A 21,120-nucleotide genomic window follows, 5' to 3' on the forward strand; every position below is an offset into this window, starting at 1 on the left:
AGATCGTCACCATGCGTGCTCCTGCACATCATCCCCAGCACATGTCAAAAGTCTCGATCCTTTCGGGCCTGGCAATTTTGTGATTATTGTCCTAAGCTATTCCACAGTACCTAGTCCACCAGTATATTATGACCTGATCGAAAGCATATGCCCGTGAACACAAGCTTTGTACTCTATCCATTCCAAATTTCCATGACGGCAAGGCCTTCGATAATTTCCTAATTTTCACGAGCGAGTGTTTACTCCGGAAATTTTTTCACCAGCACCAACATTGCCAAAGGTGTGCCTCATGACTCCTGCATTCACCACTGATCTACTCGTGATTTCCAACCCCTTGGGTTTGGGTTTGGGTTCTTTTGGGCGCATGTGAGCTGATCTTTTCTGCTCCCCGCTTTGTTTGCTCTGATAACGAAAGCTTAGATCTATCCTGGGCCTTTTTAAGGGCCTCATCTGCTTTCAGGCCTTCCTTTGAATGAAGCAGGTACCATTTAGCACCTGCGCCACCGACGCCTGTCTCTTTCCTGAGGTTCGATATACTGATCTCAGACGTGTTTTCACTCGAGTAAAGAATTTATTGGTTGTGGTCTTCGCAGAAGAACAATGTTTGGCCTCATCGCCTGGCTCCCGTTTCAGGTGTAATCATGTGGCGCTCAGTATAAACGTGGGTCAGTTTGTTGAGATCCGGGGTTTCGCTGGTTTGCTTTTATTTTCCTTTTTCTCTTCAGATTGCTCATTCATTTGATCCTGCCGTGCCGTAGTCGCCCCGTAGCATATTAAAGTTAAACTAACTCATTGAGGTAACCAGGTATAGTGAGGCTCCATTCGATACAGTCAGTTACCCCAGACTGCACGCTATCCAATCGCAAGGTTCGTATAACAGACTGGATTGGGGAGGCGAATCCCCAGTGGGGTCACCTCGTACAGGTTGTGGCTATCACCACCCATTAACAGTCTTGGTAGAGGATAGACTTGGCTCCTGGAGAGCCACACATCACTTTCACTCTTTGAGGAACTGATTGTTATGACGTGCAGTAGTTATTTACAAAGTTTCATTATATTGCTCTACAGAATCATTACTGGAAACAAAGCGCAGAGTATATCATTGCTAGGTGTGAACCCCTGGAGAAATTTTCTAGAATCCCATCCGACCACCAAAGTCAAGTGCTAGAGGGAGTAGCTAGGGACAGGACGACAGTTTCACACTAACTCCTCCCTTCTGTTTTAATCATAAAATAGACAAATCTCAAGTCAGTAAGTACAAAGTCGAATGCAACTGCCAAATAAAATCATCGTGAATAAATCTTCTCGTACAAGTTATATAAAATCATTCATACCTGAAGCGTCTAGCTCCCGGTTTCACTCCTTACTTACATTTAATGATCAATACATATGCGTAAAATTGAAAAGGCGGAAAAATCATTTTAAAAATATTCTTTACTGTAAAAAGGGGCGAACCATCTGCAAATGATCTTATTTATTTTCACATCCAAATTTCGAAATACCAGCGAAACAGCTTCATTGAAATTTATTTATTAGAAGTTTCAAGCCTTTGGGGTCCTTGCTCTTTATTACATGATTACAATTTTTGCCTTTGCGGCAAGCAGAGTGATCATGCAAGTTGCTTTCTAGCACAATTAATCCTGTCCGGCACATGGTATCCATATATTCTGATAAATTTAGTTGTTTAGTAAATTTTCCCGCATCCCAATGACTTGTTGATTTTCGTCCTTCTTCTTGCTTAGGAGCTTCCTTTACGGGTTTATACATTTTTATCTCCTCCAAAGGGGCCTCTTCTTTTCCACCACCGAAGGGTCCATCTCCTCCTCCAAAACGACCTAAAAGTTTATTTGTTTTGTAATTATCATATTGTGAAGTATTCTATAAATTGTGAAGTGAAATCGACTAAAGATATAAGCTGTTGTTTAAGACGAAGATAAACTGACCTTTCACTTGATACTCATTCGTGTCAAACATTTCACATGGATCGTTTAACTTCGCCATGCGATACTGCGCCTCGTCCTTTCGTTCTTTTGAGTCTTCATAGAAGCGCGGTGCGTGTTCATCCAAGTGACAATAATCTACCTGATACGTGGTCCTGAAGCGACTGTTCTCAATGCTACGTCGAAGCTCATCATGCGGCATATTCTTCAATCTTTCGTAAAGGTCTGGATAAGTATTCGAAATGGTTTTGAGAAATCGATTTGGTTGGTCGTGAAAGCAAGGATCAGTTGACGCCTCCCTTGCCATTAGTGGTGGCTCCGCAGCCATATGTGGTACATCCATTTTCTCGGCTGGAGCAGTCCCCGTCCAATTTGTTGTTTCACATTTTTCACCCAACTTTGATAAGTCAGCTCGTGGCTTTTCCTCCACACAGGGACAAATTTCTTTACACGGGTCAGCATTTATTTGAACTTTCTTGAGAAAGCTGTAACGCGCATTTTTCGGCGCGGTATAATCATGGCGATAAGTTGATATTATCGCGGTCATTTTGTGGTAAAAGAACTTGAAATTTTATCAATATATTTGACAAGTACAACTTAAGGAAGAATTTATATGAATTGTATTTTGAAATTAGTCGCGTAGGTTACGCTAGATTAGTAAAATAATAAAAGCTAACAAATGTCAATAGCAATTCGTATTCTCCAAAAGTAATGACTACTAAAGTTAGAGGGGCAGTAGACTGAGCTTGAATTGGGCATGCATATTTAAAAGTTACTTTCTTTAATGATAATCACTTACAATCTTTCCACAGTTCTATATCACTAACTCTGGGTTAACCCTTTCGTCAGGTATCCTGGAATGTTGTCCTTCCTTAATTTGTGTCCTCCACGAGTGGCCTCGATTATGGTGTCCGAGACACTTGACACCCTCCCATCGAAAGGTGTCACACCACCGATTTATTCAATACTCTGAATATGGAGGTCTATGGGGACCCTTTCCTCGGTTAGAACAACAACTTCGGTTTTCTCTTGGGCTTGGGAAAATACATGTTCAGCCGTCATTTATTTTCCTACTCACCACATCACCATTCCAAGTGTACGCTGAACTTGCAAAACCGCGCGCGCGTGTGCTAACCACTAAGAGCTGAATCACCATCCGTGCGATTTTATAGACATCTTGAGTTGTCGAAGACTTTCGCATAAAACGTTTCAAACGTTCTGGTCAAGGAACTGCCCTAGATATGAAATTCAGTTAGCACTGTCCTTCTTGGGTCTCGTAGAGTAGGTCACGGTCCTTTAAATGGTTCCTCAATGTACGCACTAGGTACCCTGCTACGGAAACGATTTTTCAGTGCCACAAGCATATGGCACCACCTGGCAGAATTGAAGGTGTTTCTTACATTTAGCAAGCAAGAAGCGCTACCCGCTGACAGTGGCGACCTATTCCGAGCCTATTCCGAGAATCTTCCATATTGCATTCCGGACACAGCCATTTGGTTTTGCCTGCCCAGATTCCCGCTATTCCTTTTCCTAAATAATAATTACAGTTCCAGTATATACACGTAGACCTAGAAATTACCAGAGCTCTGGTTGATGTCTCTCGTTGTGCTTGCTGCTGTTACCGCAGCCAAAGTATTAGTGCCTTCCATTTGCAGTACTTCACTTGCTCCGGCTCGATCTGGGAATAATCTTAACGAAGTAGGCCAATGCGCGATTGCTTCACGAGTTCTCCCTTCAGCCTCCAATGGGATTTGAGCAGCCATGAGGCCTCTAGTAGGAACTCTGGAAGATATACATATGTAGAGTTTACTGCAGATTAAGGGATGATACAGGCTGGTTTGTTGCCGGTATATCCTGGGTTCGTGAGCCAAAGCTATTGGAGACCGCCTTGCAATTACAACAGCCGTAACTTTTGCATAGTGAAGATTTCTCTGGGCTCTCTTACGATCTAATATCTGGAGTTCTTCTCTAGTGTCTGAGTATCATCTTCCTCCTCTGACATGGCATTTTCCTGTGGCCGACTGCCTGCCATTAGGCTTAGGAGGTCCAGATTGAGATCGACCAGCCTCTTCTCCTCAATAGGCGGCAGGTCCACATCCTTACTCGTTCCGGCCATTCGGCCTCTATAGTGCCCATGAGCCCTTCGGCTTGTATAATGCCCTTGATTTCTTCTGGAATCCTTGTAGATTTTTCCTCTTTGTAAAATCCGAAACATCGCGCTTTTACCGGGATATTACCAAATCAACAGTTAATACGGTACTTGCTGTTCTTGATTGTTCTTTCCTTTCTGCTTTGCTTTTGAGTGTTCCCCACACATGTGTATGGAAGCCTTCATTTTGGGCAAGTTTCTTAGCCTTAATTGCTGCGGTTTTGGGTAAGAAGACTATTATAATATTTACCGCTTGTATATTATCCCTAGCAGACGTTGATAGTTCTTGCTTCCTTCCAGTTTGTCAGAGACTGTGGTCCTGAGCCATTCAGTCGTGCATTCGCTCATGAAATTATTTGAACTGATCTTTGCTTCCTTCCTTTTCTTCAACTCTTCTCTTAAATGTTTAGGTCTTGAACGCGTTTTCCGTTTCCAAATCTTCCTCCGGATAGCATAAATACCATTTGGCTCTTGCGCTGTTGACTGGTTTCCATGTCAACTTCAGACATACTCCTCTTGGTCTCTACCATCTGATCATGGATATTTGATGATTGTGACTTTCGTGGCAGGGCAATGTGGGGCTTAAGTCCTCTTAATATTTAGGTGTGACCACTTAATTATCAGCATTGCAGATATGTGTCTCCACTTGATTCACCACTTTGTGTGCAGTTGAAGATCCCACATGATTGTGTTTTAATTTTTATTATTGGCAACACTCATTTGAACCTCATGGTTATGGGAATCAAGAAGCTCGCGGTGCTATAGTCCCCCATAACAGGATGAAACCAGCCTTACTCGCTGAGGCAAGGAATGAGGAACTTTTATCTTTTTACCTTTTCTTGGAAACATTAAGCGACATATAGCGAAATTTGATGGAAATGTGGGAACTGTAAACATATACATTGAGTTATATCCTTCTATGTCGAATTTAAGGGGGAGGGAGAACCATCGGCACATTGCGGGCAGCAGCAGGTGCCCGGAATACAGGAGAGCCCTTAGCACAAATCGCAGATGAGGTTGATACAAATCAACCTCAACCACTGCGAGGCGGCGCAGGATCTACTCGCGCAAACCATCCGCGAGAAAAACATCGATGTGGCCATACTAAGTGAACCATACCGAAACCGCGGTGGTAGCGTTTGGGTCAAAGACCAAACGGACCAAGCAGCGCTGTGGACTTGTGGAGAACCAGCCTTCCAGGAAATAATGGAGCACCCGGGGGAAGGCTTCATCAGAGCGAAGGTGAAGGGCATCCACATCTACAGCTGCTATGCTCCACCCAGCGCTATACTCGTCGAGTATGAGCGGATGCTTGCTGCTCTTGTTTTGGATGCAAGAGGACGTTGGCCGATCATAATAGGAGGCGATTTCAATGCGTGGGCTCTTGAATGGGGCAGCCGGATAACTAATGTCAGGGGACGTGTTCTCCTCGAAGCATTCGCGAAGCTGGACGTGGTACTGGCGAATGTTGGGTCTTCGTACACTTTCCGGGGGGTCTATAGTGGACCTGACATACGTGAGTGCCAGTTTAGCCAGTAGAATCGCTTGGCATGTCAGTGAGGACTATACTCACAGCGACCACCAGGCAATCTGCATAGAGATCAAGGGCGGATCGAGCTCGAAAAAGAGTTTTCGCAGAATGCCGGGTGGTATGCTTGGCTGGACAGTGAAAGTTTTCGAAGGGGACACGTTTTCCGCGGTGCTCAAATCCGACATATCCCTGAGTGGTACGGCTGGAGAGAAAGTCACCCAGATCACTCGATGGGTGACTGAAGCATGCGATGCTACTATGCCCAGAAGGCGATTGCTCCCCAGTAGGCAACCCAACTGCTGGTGGAACAACGAAATCGCAAGTTTGCGAGCCGTATGTTTTCGGGCAAGGAGGCTTTGCCAGAGGCTCAGGGGAAAACCCGGTGGCGACGGTCGAGAGGAGGTACACAAGCAATAGCGTGGCCGCCTAAAGGAAGCCATTCGGAGGAGCAAAAAGAACTGCTTCAAACAGCTGTGCGACCATGCCGACATAAACTTGGGGCGAGGCTTACAGAGTGGTGATGAAAAGGCTGCGGAAATCACCCCAGGTGACCTGTCCGCGCCTCCTGAAACAGATTGTTACCACTCTGTTCCCTCACCACGAAAATAGGGGAAGGCAAATTTTTGTCCAGCTAAATGACGGCATAATACCGCCTGTAACTGTGGAGGAGCTGCGGGAAATATGTGGTAGGTTCGGTGACAACAAGGCCCCAGGTTTGGATGGCATCCCCAACCGAGCTTTGAAACTGGCAGTGAAGACTAGGCCCGACCTTTTCGCCAACACCTTCGAGGCGTGCCTAAAAGGAGGAATATTCCCTGCCCAGTGGAAAAAGCAAAAGTTGGTGTTGCTTCCGAAGCCTGGCAAGCCACCTGGAAACCCAGCGTCGTATCGTCCTATCTGCCTGTTGGATACAATGGGGAAGATGATGGAGAGAGTCATCTACAACAGACTCCTGCCCATCGTCAAAGCGAGCAATGGTTTGTCGGAACGCCAGTTTGGTTTCCGACGCGCCCATTCTACGGTGGACGCATTTGGCATGGTGGTAAACCTGGCAAAAGGTGCACTGATTTCTGGCGGCTGCTGTGCCGTGGTGGCGTTGGATGTCAAAAACGCATTCAACTCGGCCAACTGGAATAGAATTAAAGGGGCGTTGGCTGACATAGGTGTCCCCGGATACTTAGCGAATTTGGTGGAAAACTACCTCTCAGAGAGGACTCTCTGGTACGGGACGGATGAGGGCCCCAAAGAGTACATTGTCACAGCCGGGGTACCACAGGGATCGGTACTTGATCCCCTGTTGTGGAATATCATGTATAATGGGGTGCTTGCTCTTCCCATCCCAGAGGGGACTACGATTGTCGGCTTTGCTGATGACCTAGCTGTGGTTGTTGCAGCAAAACACCCAGAAGATGTGGAGGTTTACGCAACGGAAACAGTGAGAGCGGTAAAGTCCTGGCTAGAAAAGGCCGGGCTGACCTTGGCGGACACGAAAACGGAAGCGGTCTTAATAACGAAACGCAGGAAGAATAACACTGTAAAAGTGGAGGTCGGTGGACATACGGTCGTATCAAAGCCGACTATCAAATACCTGGGGGTAATAATTGACACCAAATTGAGTTTTAGGGAGCACCTACAGTATGCATGCCAAAAGGCAGCCAGTGCCACCACGGCACTTGCAAAAATGTTGCCAAATATTGGTGGGCCGAAACATTGCCGGAGGTTGGTGCTAGCCGGAGTGGTGCGCTCCATCCGGCTCTACTTGTCGCCTGTGTGAGCAGAGGCGCTTTCAAACTCTCAGAGAAGGAAGCAGGTGAACTCGGTTTACCGGCGAATGGCTTTGAGGGTTTGCAGTGTTTTTAGAACCACATCAGATGAGGCAGTATTGGTGGTGGCAGGCATGATCCCGGTTGACATTCTGGCCAAAGAAATGAGTGTCCTGTACAATGCAAGACATATGGAGCGGCATGCACAGCGTAGAAATGCGGCAAGGTCAGAGTCGCTTGATCTCTGGCAACCCAGATGAGACAAGTCTACGAAAAGTTGGTGGACGCACAGGCTCATTCCCAACATTAGGGTGTGGCTTGAGCGAAAACATGGGGAGACCAACTACCACATTACCCAGTTCCTCACGGGATACGGTAGTTGCTACAGGCAGTATCTGCACCGCTTTGGGTTGGATGATTTTCCGAACTGTCCCAGATGCGATGGCATACCGGAGGATCCAGAGCATGTGATGTTTCACTGCCCACGATTTGCGATGGAGAGAAGGAGCTTAAACCAGGTGCTGGGCAGGAGCGGGACCCCGGAGAGCTTGGTTAATGAGATGCTGGAGTCCGAGGAGGAGTCCGCAATCATCGAAATGCAGGAGGAGTTGCTGAAGGAACAAAGAAGGAGGCAAGCTGCAAATAGGAGAAGGATGAGTGCCTAAGAGCAAAGTTACCTATTACCTTACTATTATTTTTAATAATAGACAGAAAACCCACCTCAAGTTCATCCTAGAATTATGAAATTTCAGCAATGTAGGCTATAACATAGAGAATGATTTTGCGACGTTTGGTGGAAATCGCACTTTTACTAACAAAGTTATAATAGTTCAAATTTGTCGCTTCTGTGCAAATTCAAGACTTTGAATGTCAATATCACGCGAAAGTAGATATTTTCACATGATATATGGATATATTACGTGCTAGGTACTAATGGAACAAATCTCTACTCCGCTGCCCAAATATCCTGAAGCATCCAGCTTCCGATTTCCCGACTTCTTTTGTCTTTGCAGTCTAGATCGACAGCATGTTGTCAGCAGTAGGGTCGTCTCATACAGCATGTTGTCATGACCACGCTGTAAACGTTTTCGTCGAGAGGTTTATCAATATTTTTGCTCCTAAAGTGCAACATTTCGTATCAGTCGATTCTGCAGTCCACTGGTTGACTCTTTGAGCAAAGTACAAAAAAAGGATACAAACTTGAAATTTTCTGGCTCAAGAGAGATTGTTTTTTCCTTTGATGCCTTACGAATTCTGGAAATTGTTGAAGATTACAAGAAGAAACTGCATTGACCGAGTGATTTCATCTGACTCGCACAATTTTTACCGTTAAGATTTTTGGTAAAAGCCATACCCCTTCAGGGCATCTGTCAACACTTGGGCAATAGCACGCTCGGATTGAAGCGAGAAGTTCATCTAAATTTCGGAAAGAGCTTGATAGTAGACTAGGGACTGGCTCTGCTTTGCTTTCAAGAAGTGTCTTTCTTCCTAAGAGCTCGGGCGTAAGGAGTACCCGGTTAGGCCAAGCTTTGTGTCATTTGTGTAATTGCCACCTTGTTCAGCATTGCTTCCCATATTTTATTATGAATTCTCCTTGTGGTAACCATTCCTTTATATTGATCGACATATGTGGTAATTGGCTGGATGTGCACTTTGACCGCTTATGACACTGTGGCTTTTCTAAGTACGTGCTTAGCATTCCCACATAGATGGTTCTTTGTCCACTTAACCATATGACAATGTGACCCAAGGTTACATAGCTGTAACATCGAAATTCGCTTAGGCTCCTGACTCTGGCAAGATTTTCTGACGAAGGATAGGAAGAATATCACGTTGAACACCTCGTTGCGCTCCTGAGAGCCCCGAAAGTAGCTAAAAACAGCCCCAATTCTGATTTCATCGAATCGTAAGTTTTTCCTTATAAAATCCGTTATGGGTGAAATCACTCTCCCTATGGAGGTCGTAAAAGAATATGGAGTGAGTTCTTAGAATGCTGTGGCGCTAAAATTAGGAGGATTATTTTATTTATTTTCGGTAAACATGGTAATACTTTTTCTCATATTCGACTCAAAGCACGTGGCCCCTTCGAGATACAGAGCCTCATCTGGAGAAACATCTTTTACTGGGCTATCGAAAGGTTACGTTTGAAATTTGCGGATTACTTGTACACAAATTCACGTCCTTTGTGTCGCCTCTTACACTGAGTGGATTTTTAACCCCCCTATGTAGAGGGGAGTCATTGCTTCTATGGAATGTTTGCAGTCTCAAATTGATGAAGGGTACTATCCAAGGTGTTTACTAAACTTAAAATCTTAAGTAACTTTAACAGTTTATATCAAATACACAGAGAAATAATGGAACAAAATTTAATGCAGAAGATTAAATATCTATAGGTCAGCATATAGTCGGAGACAAACTGGTCAAACTATATGACTGGAGATGTGAATGCGAAATAGTAAGGAGCTGAGGGGTAAATGCCCAAGGCCATAATCCCAACTCCTGCCACTTACAATTGTTGCAATTTACAAACCCATTTACTTTTGCCTCCAATTGAAAGCGTTGTTGAGTTTTATTGCGTTGCCCAAGTTCTAGAGAACATAAGTGGATCTCAATCCAACTGGACTTGGGGATCTCTTAAGTCATTTGAAAAATCAAATGAACAAAATTACACCTTGCATTAGTTATCTTTATTCTTGACGCAAAACCCGGAAATGTATAGAATTTCACAACATCAGTGTTCGTCAATAAAAATGAAAAAAAACTTTTCCAATATCGCAACTTCCAAGCCCATTTAGGTTTCGCCAAACAAACCTACGCAGCGAATGCCCAGAAGAATTGTAAACAAGGAAGGGAGCATGGAATCCATTCCTATAGGCATAACTAGTTCACAATTCCAGGATAATATTGCGTACTGGTTTCAGTCCTAGTCGACTTTTATAGTTGAAGGAAGTGTGTGCTAACAATTTCAGCGCCAAGTGGTAGGTTTGCGTGTAATAAAGCTCTTTTGAACAGCGAATAACCTTGGGTTGGGATTGAAAGTAATAAAATATGATGTTTTCTGTTTATTGAATACTTGAGTGAAACAGAATAATGTACATGCATGTATGTATGTACGGACATTCCGATTCCGATTTATATATTTCTTCGTATGGGGTTTGTTTTTCTTGTCCTATACTTTGATATTTATTGAATTAATAATGCCACGCGTAGCCTTTATGTCAAAAGTTTCCACTGTAATACAAGCTGTTACCCGGTTTTATGTCAGTAGTTGGATAGAATTTATAAGTTGGAACGCAATGAAGAAATGATAAATGTATTTACATATCTGGTTGCTATTGTCCCCTGCATTGGTCAGTTTCTGGAAATGTATTTCAGCACCCCTCTCCTAGACTTTCCGAGAAGCGAGAAGCCTGCATTCCTCCACTGTTGTTTTGCGACACATGTTTCCAAAGCATCCTCAATGCCAGGCATTCTGCCCTTTTTGACGTATGATCTATCCAAAGTTACTTCCATACATAAGCCAATGCATCTCTCCATTCCAGATTTTGTCAGGCTAGAGTATCCCGATGGTATTGTAGAGATACGCATCGTCGAGTTTTTGAGGTTTTCGAGTAACAGGGCAAGTTGCTTTCTTTGTGCTGGTTACCATTTTTGCATAATGCTACATTTATTTTTGGACCTTGCTATCCCTTAACAAAGTACAAGAAATTATCAAAGCTTAAATCTAAAAACAGTCTAAATTCCTTCATAGAATTCGGGAAAAGAGAGTTAGCAGCTAGTTATTTTGTATTTTCGACAGAGCAAAAATTTCTCCTGTTCAAGCAATAATGTTGACTTTCTATGACAAGTTCGTTCAGTCGATCAATCATCTTTCGTTGCGCCAAAAACTTCAAGTCGCGATGAATACTGAAGCTTCTAAAGTAGCACGGCGCAGAATCATTAAAAATAATGAGATCTCATTTTCTTAGACTGTACTATTCGAAGAATTTCGACACTAGATGCATTTGGAGAATTTCGACACTAGATGCATCTGGAGAGTGCTGTGTATAACATCATCATGATCAAACAGCACAACAATCGATATCCTATTTAGATTAAGTTAGATAGATTAAGTTATCCCCAACCAGATGGTCGTAGTATCACTCATAAATTTCGTCGTTAGATAGGCTACGCAATCCTCCATCCTTATGTAAAGGGCCAAAAATTCTTCGGAGGAGGAGGAATACACGAGGACTGGCAAAAGCACTGTCGGGTTCAGTAAGAGCTTTAATCATATGGAGTGGAACAATTTTTGTAAGCGGAAATAGGCTCTGTTGGTTGTCAACAACCGTGCGTGGGTTCCATCACCGTCGTTATTATCGGTTGTGATTTTCGACCCTAGATAGGAGAAATTATTAACCGTCTGAAATTTGTACTCTCCCATCTTTATTGTGCTTCTTTGACCAGTTCGATTTGATGATGTTACTTCTTTGCTTTTTAGTGTTGATGTTGCCACCAAACACTTCAGTTTGCCATCATAAATGTGCACCCCAAGATCGCGCGGACCTCGGATTATTCTTGCCATAATGTCAATATTATCAGCATAGTCTAGTAGTTGGGTGGACCTGAAAAAGATCGTGCTTCTCGCGTTTACATCTGCATCACTGACCACTTTTCTAAGGCCAGATTGAAAAGAATACATAATAGGACATTCCCTTGTCTTAGACCGTTGTGAATTGCCTGGGTCAGCCTAGTCAAACTAATCAATTTGATTGGGCTGCTGAATTGTCTCATTTTAAAATTTTCTTGGTCTACAATAGAAACGTTATCCACGCTCCGGGTAAGGGAGGACCTGCCCGGAACTACCTCTGGCTATCGTACCAGGTTACGAACTAGTCTTTAGAAGTGCGCTCCTCGACGGTATCGTTATGCTCGCTTTTTCCAACCTGAGCGAGAGTTCCAGCCTTGCTAAATGGACACTCTAGGGTAAGCTGAAGCTAGATGGTGGGACTCTGCCTTCCACTTGCGGCACTGTGCTATCGTACTCCAGAACCTCAGTAAAGCTAACGCGGATTAATGCTTACCGCAACAATAAAGCGGGTCTTTCGAACAAAATACTGACAGCGAAATTCCGGTCCAGAATTAGAAACAATGCAATAGGATAGTGCTACACACCACCGAAGACTTCTGACTCAGGGGAGATGGAGACTTTCTTGAATCCAGTCCAGGAGTAGCTTCCTAAGGGTGACATTATGATCCGCATGGGAGAACTGAATGCCAAGGTGGGCTGTGATAACACCTTCCTCGAACATTTGTCATTAGTAGCACATTGTTCGAGCATAGAACTTCTCATAAGGTCAGTTAGGTTTCAACTGACCTGCAACGTCTTTCGTCGGGATACCGAATTCTATACAGTTTTATCCTGATCACGCTATCATAGGCGGCCTTAAAGTCGATAAAAAGATGGTCCAACTGATGTCTATATTCCAATACTTTTTCCATCGTTTGCCACATAGACAAAATCTGATTTGTTAATGATTTGCCTGGAGTGAAGTCTCTCTGGTATGGACCAATGATGTTTTGGGCATATGGGGCTATCCGGCCTATCAAAATAGGGGAGAATATCTTTTATATGGTACTCAGCAACGTGATACCTCTATAATTGCTGCATTTTGTGATGTCTCCCTTTTGATGTATGGGGCAGTTTGCCAGTTGTAAGACAATGATTCGCCGTCCCACAACTTGAGAATTAGTGGATGAACGGCTTCGTATAATTGCTCGCCCCCATATTTAACCAATTCTTTTGACTTTAAGCCGATGAATTGAACGGACTATTTATTCCGTACTTGGTGGTGGCAGCATTTGTCCGTCGTTTTCAGGTGGGGGGACCTACAACTCGCCGATGTTCTGGTTGCTGAGCAGTTGACCGAAATACGCAACCCATCGTTCAAATATCTCTGTCGGAAACCAGATTTCCCTTTTTGGTTCTGGCAGAATAAGCATGAAGGAGTATAAAGCTTCATCCTGCTGATGTGATGGTAAAACTTGCGTGGCTGGTGCGGTTGGTCTCTGCACTTTTAGTTCTCCCAGGTTACTCTCTCCCAGGCTTACTTTTTCCGTCTGTAAAGTCACTTCTACGCCCGACAGAGTTCGTGATAAGTCTCCGCGCGTGCCCGCGTTATTTGAAAATGCAACATTACCCGGTGTGAAATATTCTTCCATTCCGTTGCTAGCTTACATTCACCGTCAAACCATTCCAACTTTTCTTGCGGCTGGAGCCAAGACGATGCTTTATCTCGAGATCTCTGTTGACTGCAGTTATTATGACATTTTCATTTCCACCTTATAGGAGTTACGGAGGGCTGGGCTGTGGATGCTCAGTATAAATTCTTACCTAATTGTAAGAGGTGATCCTAGGTGGAGTTGTAATTCCAGCCCAGAGCGCCATGCCAATGAGATAATGATCCGAGTCTATATTGGCCCTCTATATGTTCTGACATTCATTAAGGCTGAAAGGTTGCAGCGTTCAATCTATACGTGGTTAATTTGGTTGAAAGTGATCGCGTCTGGAGAGGCCCATGTTTGTTTGTGGATCGCTTTCCACCCAAACCAGATACTTCCATCAACCATTTCGTGTAACACTTCTAATTGAATAATCCGCAGTGCATTATCGTTGGTTTCCTTATGTAAGCTATGGGAGCCGATGTATCGTCCAAATACGGGTTCCTTCCCCACTTGGCTTTTGAAATCCCCAAGTATGATTTTGATATCATACCTGGGACAAGCTTAGACAGTTCGTTTTACTGCCTCGTAAAAATTCTTTTCCGACTCAGCAGTCTCCTCTGAAGGGCATGAAAGTTAATGAGGCTTATATATCTGAATTTGCCTCGTAAACGCATAGTGTATAGCCTTTCGCTTATGTTTTCAAAGCCGATAACAACGTGTTATATTTTTGGGCTGATTAAGAAACCCACTCCGAGCACATGGTTTAGTGGGTGGCCACTATAAAAAACGGTGTAGTGGCTCTTCTTCAGGAAACTGGTCCCTTCCAGCGCATCTATTGTAACCCGTTTACATCAGCCTTATATTGGGAAAAAGTATCGACTGCTAGGCAGTATTCGATCTGTACATTGAGCGCTCGTTCCATGTGAAAATGCGCAAATCCTTCGTTCGTTTTCATTCCCCCGCTCGTCGTTGTAAAATCTCTTCGGTCGGAAGCTCCTTTTGTGTCTTCGTAATAAGTTGCTTTAGATTCAGGGTTGCCATGCCGTACCAGTTGGTACGATTTGTCCCATTCCTCCCTCGCTTTCATGCTTCTTCGTCTGCAGATTGTCGTTAAGAAAGAGCTAACAGCTTCACCTCGTGGAGGTGGCGATAGGGTTTGGTAATAGAGCTGTTGGTGTTGGTTCAGCAGGCGTTTCCCGGGCTTTTTGCTCTATCGTGGGTACCAATCCACGTCTCGCCCTAAGCCCTACAGTACCCTTTGACAAGGAGCTATGTTATTGTATCAATTGTACGGCAGATGCTTTAAATGATCCGCATGAGAATAATGATGAGCTTATTAAATATGTTCTTTTCGAGTAGCGCTACTCGATCGTTGATTACGTCCCGGAAGAGCGTCAAATTATCAAAAGGTAATTTATTATTTCACTAATCAGGGTAACAGAAGCTGCGGCAAATAACAATGATTTCAGAACCGTGTATCCGTTTACCAAAGGAGTCATAGCACGGTTTTCAACCGTCTCACATCCAGCTCTTGTAGATGAATATGCACTGCTCTTCCAAATGCAAGTGAAATCATTCCGGCCATTGATGCGCTTCAATGGAGTTAAAGCACTGGGATTGACGGCCTGTCCATGGGACTATTCATCACTACTTCTACAGTTTTCGTCGAGTTACTACTTCCCCTTATACAGAAACCCTAGAAATCCGAGATCTTTTCTAGAAAGTGAAAGAAAGGGGTTGGTCATTCTTCTTCTTCTTCAGCCTTTGCCCCGTTTAGCCGTCATTAGGTACGGATGCAGAGTGATCCTCCAAACAAAACACTCGTCTCCTTGTTTCTCCTTTATCACGTTTAGTAGTCGGATCGGCTCCTCTTGATTGATATAACCATTTAGCTTGTTCATAAGCTTGATCTCTGTGGAGTCGAGAAGCTCTTAAATAATCAGTAAGCGTATCAACCCATCGTTGCTTCGGTCCGGTTTTTGGTCGACTCAAGTTGACTTCGATGGTCCAACCAGTTTTAGCAAGCGAGTTTCTGATAGCAGTTAGGTGTGCCACTATTGTATGGGTAGAATCCCATTTCGATGTTAGACGCCCTCGTTTTGGATGTGATCATGGGGTATTACGCTATGGATGCAACTCAACATCTTCGTCTCCACTATCGCGATCCGCCTTTAATTCTCTTTTCTTTTATAGTCAGCCCAACACTCCGAACCATAGAGGAAATTTTTGGATTTCAGACGTTCAGTTGTCAGAAATCCGGTTTTATTCAGATTCAGTCTTAGACCGTGTGAATGAAGCGATAATTTCATTTTTGAACAAGATGCTCGAGGTTAGCTTTGCTATTAGACGAAAGAGCTTGGAAAACATCATCTACATAAAGTAGTGTGTAGGGCCCTGGACCTTGGACTGTCTCGTGTGACAGAGCCCATAACAATAACGAAGAGGAGTGGTGGTAGGGCACTTCCTTGATGAACACCGACAGAGAGTGTTGTTGCAAAGCGTTCAGGACGGTTTCTGCGGTAAATAGTCAAATGGCAAAAGCTTGATGTTATGACGCAGTAACCGGACAGGATATCAATTTGAACATTCTGCGGGACTGTCTTTTTCCCATCTTGAAACATTTGTGCTTTCTTATCAGTCAGGTTGTGCTGCCCTCCTCTTGTTGAGGAGGGGATAACATTTTCAAACTTTAGCATTTTTCTTTTATGATTTTCCGAATTGAAAATCTTTTAAAAATATTGTTTGGAAATTTGAGATGAATCGGAGCCAAACTAAGGAAGATACAGCGGTTTAAGCAACCATGTCTCATACATGACTCAGCGCGGACTTGTGGCTCGAATGACAAAAAGCTGCAGCCGGCAATACATTGGTTTTATTCAAACACAGTTATAGTGTTCTTTCTAAAGATGTTTTGGGTGCCATCAAGCCTATCTATGGAGATCAGAGCAAAGAGGCTCTCCTGGAGCGATGCGTCGACGCTTTACGCAAAACAAAAATGAGAGTACGAGCCACCTTATTTCGGAAATTTCACCAAAGCACTTGAGTGGAACCTCTGTTGTCGTTGGGATTGTAGTTTATGTTGCAGCCTGTGCCTTCAATGCAGGTTCTTTGTCCCACTGACCTTCATGCAAGATTCAGTGTGAGGAAAACCTACAAAACTCGCTAATAAACGGTTTATTCCAATTTTTTTAATGTTAAAAATTTCGAAATGATTTTGCCACAACTCACGTTTTTGAAGTCAGTGCCCCTCATAATTCTAAAATGACTGCACCGATCCTTTTGCAATTTTAAATACTATTTCTGTCCATGACTTACGGAAAGTTTTTTCAAATTTGTTGATTTTTTTTATGCTGCAATAACAAATTAGCCAATTTCTTCACAAAAATTGCGTTTTTCATTTCAAATGATTCCCAAAAAGTGAAAAAATTGAAATTTCAAAAAACCCTCCCAGTGTTAACTAGGGAAAACGATTTTCAATTGAAAGAATTTTGATTTATTGATTTCAGATGATCCAGCACCGAGTTATGGAGGGCACCGTAATTCTATATTTTCGATAGATGCTTCTGAATAATTCCTGCCATTGCCTTTTTTTTTTAAATATTTCTTCATGAAAATTTTACACAATATGGATTGTGATGTATCATCGGCTTTAGTAAATAGATAAATTTGTGCTTTCTTTCGCACGAATTAATGTTATCTATTACTATTAGTTATTCTAACTGCCCTGTAGAACACTGATGTGTGTATCGTGATCATTTTTGTAGTTTTAATGACTCCAATGCATGTGCAAGTCGAGTTCACATACGCAAATGGCGACACAGGTGAAAGGAATCCCCACAAAAATGATATGCAGCTTCTCAGTAACTCTGAAGAAAAAATGCCAACGAAGCTGTGAATAATTAGGCATTATCTTTAAAAACGCGAACCAGACTACAAAATGCTACAGATCCAAGTGGTAAACCTGCAAAGTTTGAGAAAACTGGAAAAAGCACACAAGCTACACACTAAACTGCGTGATATGATTCTAGATTTGTAGATTGAGGGCTTTTCGGGTCAGGACACTCTAGTTGATCCTTTGCTTCCTACACCCGATTTACTTAGATGGAAATGGAACCTAAATTTCAAAAGTAAGTGACGCACTTCTTTTCGCTTCTTGATTTTGCAAAGTTTTTTCCTGTTAAATTTAAAATGTTTCTTGGGCGTAACTATCCAACCTGAAGAGTTCAAAATGACCTAGTGGTTGGCATGCTAGTCTCGTTTAACCTCTATTTAAAAGGTCACGGTCCACACTGTTCCAATCGATCAAAAGATCCACATCTTAACCTTTCTGCTGACCCGACAATTACGTATTTGCATTACATTTGCAACTAATTCAAGCTCGTGACAGACAAACTGTGCGGAAAATCTAACCGCATAAGACCTCCTAAAACAACAATAAAAACTCGACCTTGGCTCACTGTCTAGCGTTATTATTATTCCCGCGCACATTACGCCAATGCTTATGAAATTTCTCCAAAAAATCATCTCCGTAATACCAATTTGTTTCTGGCTTTTTGTGGGGAACCTTCTCGCATTCAATGCAACAAAAAATTAAGTACACGAAAAATCTTTTTTCGGCTGATTAATGACAGGAGCTGACTGCAACAATTACAAGATGTTGGATTGAACTGGCCGATGGCCGGCATCACTATTACATTGTCATGGTGAAATAATGATATAGGGGGATCAGGTGTGATTCATTCGTTGCCTAATTATTTGAAAATGAGAAGGAATGTCGGCGCTTAGCTTTGCGGTTTTGAAATTAAACAAATACTGAAGTACTGTGGACAAGTGATTGACACACTTACCTTTCTCCTGTTTAGCGCTTTTGGCAGGTACCATTATCTCTGAAAACGGGTTTGAAGGTTAATTAGATATGGTGATTTCCATTTCCTGCATTCACGTTTGCTGTTCTGGACCTTGCAAAACCTACCAATTTCGTAAATCGATTTACAGCATCCATAGAGCTTTCGTCAATGTTAATGGCAAAAGACTAACTTTGAGGGAGTACTCCCCGATGCGCTCAATTAAAATTCAATAGCCACTGTGTTTACTCCCGTGCAAAAACCGCAAAAATAATGCAAAGCACCTCGTCCTCCTCTACAATCAACCGATATTATGAGTTTTATTACATTAACCATTTGGCAAACAAAAAATGCGGAATAATGAAGAAGCGGCCACATCTCACGGCACTATTACGTGAGCGGGCAATGCACAGCGGGCAGTAAATTTCAGGAACATTTAAAAAAAACTTTCGCTTTCATCCGATACCTGTACCAGAAATTACCACATTTCTCATCTGATGCCACCGTGCAAGTACGCCACCAATGCAACAAGTACATGTCGAACATTGCAGACATGCGGTTGGGGTTGATAAACGTACATCCAACATAATAATTCCCCGAAACAATACCCAATTCAGGAATCAGCTCGCAAACAGGTTCAGTGGAACTCCGAAACTGGAGAATTTCTTTGTGCTGCAACCGGAAATCGAATTCGGCTCCTTTTTGGTCGATTCGAAATCTAAAATTTATGAATGTTTCGGAGACGATGTAGGTGCAGCAATGGTTTTTGAACTGAACCAATAATGATTAGGGTGAACTGAGTTGTTTAAAGATATCGACCATTCGCGTTCAGAGATTTATTCATAGCATAAACATTATTGCATTTATAACAGCATTCGATGCAACCGAAGATGGAAAATTTGAAAATTGAAAGCACAAATCGATAAAATATCTATCCGGATCCTATTCACTCAACCTCAAGGATAAGATGGAAGTATGAATTTAAATGCCTAAGAACGACAATGCGTATGCTAGTAGTAGTAGTCTACTAAATTATTTGATTAGGTGTTTATTTCAGGAATTATGTGGATTCAATGTCTGCCTATCTGACTGTTTCCCTGTGAAACCCATTACGTTCAATGAGAGCCAGAATTTTTGGATTAGGAGGGCCGACTTCTATCTTTTAACCAATTTTTAGGAATTTCTTCATCCACATGAAGGTTTTTTTATGTATTATATCCTTTTCACACTGCAAAGTATTTATATCCTTTTTCTTCTTCTTCATAGCCTTTGTCCCATTCAGGAGCTGGGTGGGCTCGTGTTGATCGCTTGTGCCATTTTGTTCGGTCAAAAGCCTGGTTTCCAAAATCACCATCCAGCGTATCAAGTCACCGTTATTTGGCTTTTTCTGTTGAAATTGAAGTATAAGGTAGGCGTTATAGGCTGTACCAGAATCAAAAATTTTGCGTGAGGAATAAGACCGAAGTAGGGCATTTCGAATTTTTTGAATTTAAAATCACTGACTTAAAGAAAGATTTCTCTTTTTATTACCTTTTTTTTAAGGTTTTGTTTGTAAAACAAAACCCTTTTTAAAATCGGTTCAATGTCTGTCTGTCTGTCCGTCTTTTTTTTCCCGATGGAAGGTGGAAAGCTTCAAAAGCTACCGCAGGCTCCTGCCACATGGTTATATGGGACTCTTACCCACTAAAACCACCTCCTTCTCCTTCCACTCTCCCCGCGGAACTGCCATTTTGTATTACGTCGCGGGGTTCGATCAGAATTTATTCTGCGCTCATGTCAACATTCGTGTTTTTCTCGCGTTCATTCTTTCGGATGACTTCCTCCTGCCTAAGCTTCTTTCCGATGACTGTAATCACTTTTTCAACTTCGGTCCATATCCCCTTGGCTTTCACCATAAGTTCCATGATATTTTCGGGTGTAAAGTGCTCCCCGGTTGTAGCTTCTAATGTAGCCCTTTGGGTTTCGAATCTTGGGCAGTGGAAAAAGACGTGTTTTGCGTCCTCTGGAATGTTTGCACACTGTGTCCGCTCAAGAATTGAGTTAGGTCGAAACCTACTTCGCCGTGAGGTCGCTCGATCCATTTCCGGATATCCCATATGATTTTGTGAGTCCAACGGCCTTTTTCTGACTCGTCCCACTTCTCTTGCCACTCCGCGACAGTTTCAGCTCGTGCGAACTGTCGCCGACGGGCAGGAGATTCTCCGGTGAGGTATGTTCGATCGTAAAGTCGTTGTATTTCTTTCTCAATCGGGACCATTCTTGCTATCACGCAAGCTGCTTCATTGGAAATTGTTCTGTAAGCGACACATGTTCGGAGTACACTTATGCGATACGCAGCTTCTATCTTTCTGTTATTTACTATATTTCCCAGTGCATCTGCCCATACTGGGACTGCATACAGTAGGATCGAACTGACCACCCTTGAAATAAGGAGTCGACGGCTCGGCCTTGGGCCACCTATATTTGGTAGCATTCTCAGAACCAGCGCTCCGATGTTATATGCCTTGGTTGCTGCACCCTCCACATGCAATCTGGAATTTAACCTCAAGTCAATCATTACACCTAAGTACTTAAGTGCAGGCTTGGAATGAATTGTTTGCCTTCTAACTTTAGTCTTTATTGAGATGCACTTTCTCGGGCAAGTGCATCCGTTGTAGACCTCCCCTTTCGAAAATCGAACTGATTATCG

The 21,120-nt window shown here is 43.0% G+C and overlaps 2 protein-coding genes across 3 annotated transcripts in view; one reads left to right on the plus strand and one right to left on the minus strand.

Annotated features, from left to right (window-relative positions):
• LOC119657389 (RYamide receptor-like) overlaps positions 1-21,120 on the plus strand; it is a 290,267-nt gene that overhangs the window by 94,752 nt on the left and 174,395 nt on the right. The window lies entirely within an intron of this gene.
• LOC119657391 lies at positions 1,395-2,631 on the minus strand. Its single transcript, XM_038064277.1, has 2 exons — positions 1,944-2,631; positions 1,395-1,835 (listed from the first exon to the last, which is right to left on the minus strand). The coding sequence occupies exons 1-2, from the start codon at positions 2,485-2,487 to the stop codon at positions 1,516-1,518; spliced, it is 864 nt and encodes a 287-aa protein (XP_037920205.1). The 5' UTR covers positions 2,488-2,631; the 3' UTR covers positions 1,395-1,515.

Source organism: Hermetia illucens, chromosome 5 (assembly GCF_905115235.1).
Source record: "Hermetia illucens chromosome 5, iHerIll2.2.curated.20191125, whole genome shotgun sequence".
In the NCBI taxonomy this organism is placed as follows: Eukaryota; Metazoa; Arthropoda; class Insecta; order Diptera; family Stratiomyidae; genus Hermetia; species Hermetia illucens.

Coding starts and splice junctions, on each gene's coding strand:
- LOC119657391 (XM_038064277.1), bottom strand. CDS start 2,487: ATGACCGCGATAATATCAACTTATCGCCATGATTATACCGCGCCGAAA. Junction 1,836..1,943: donor GAATGAGTATCAAGTGAAAG/GTCAGTTTATCT, acceptor ATAAACTTTTAG/GTCGTTTTGGAGGAGGAGAT.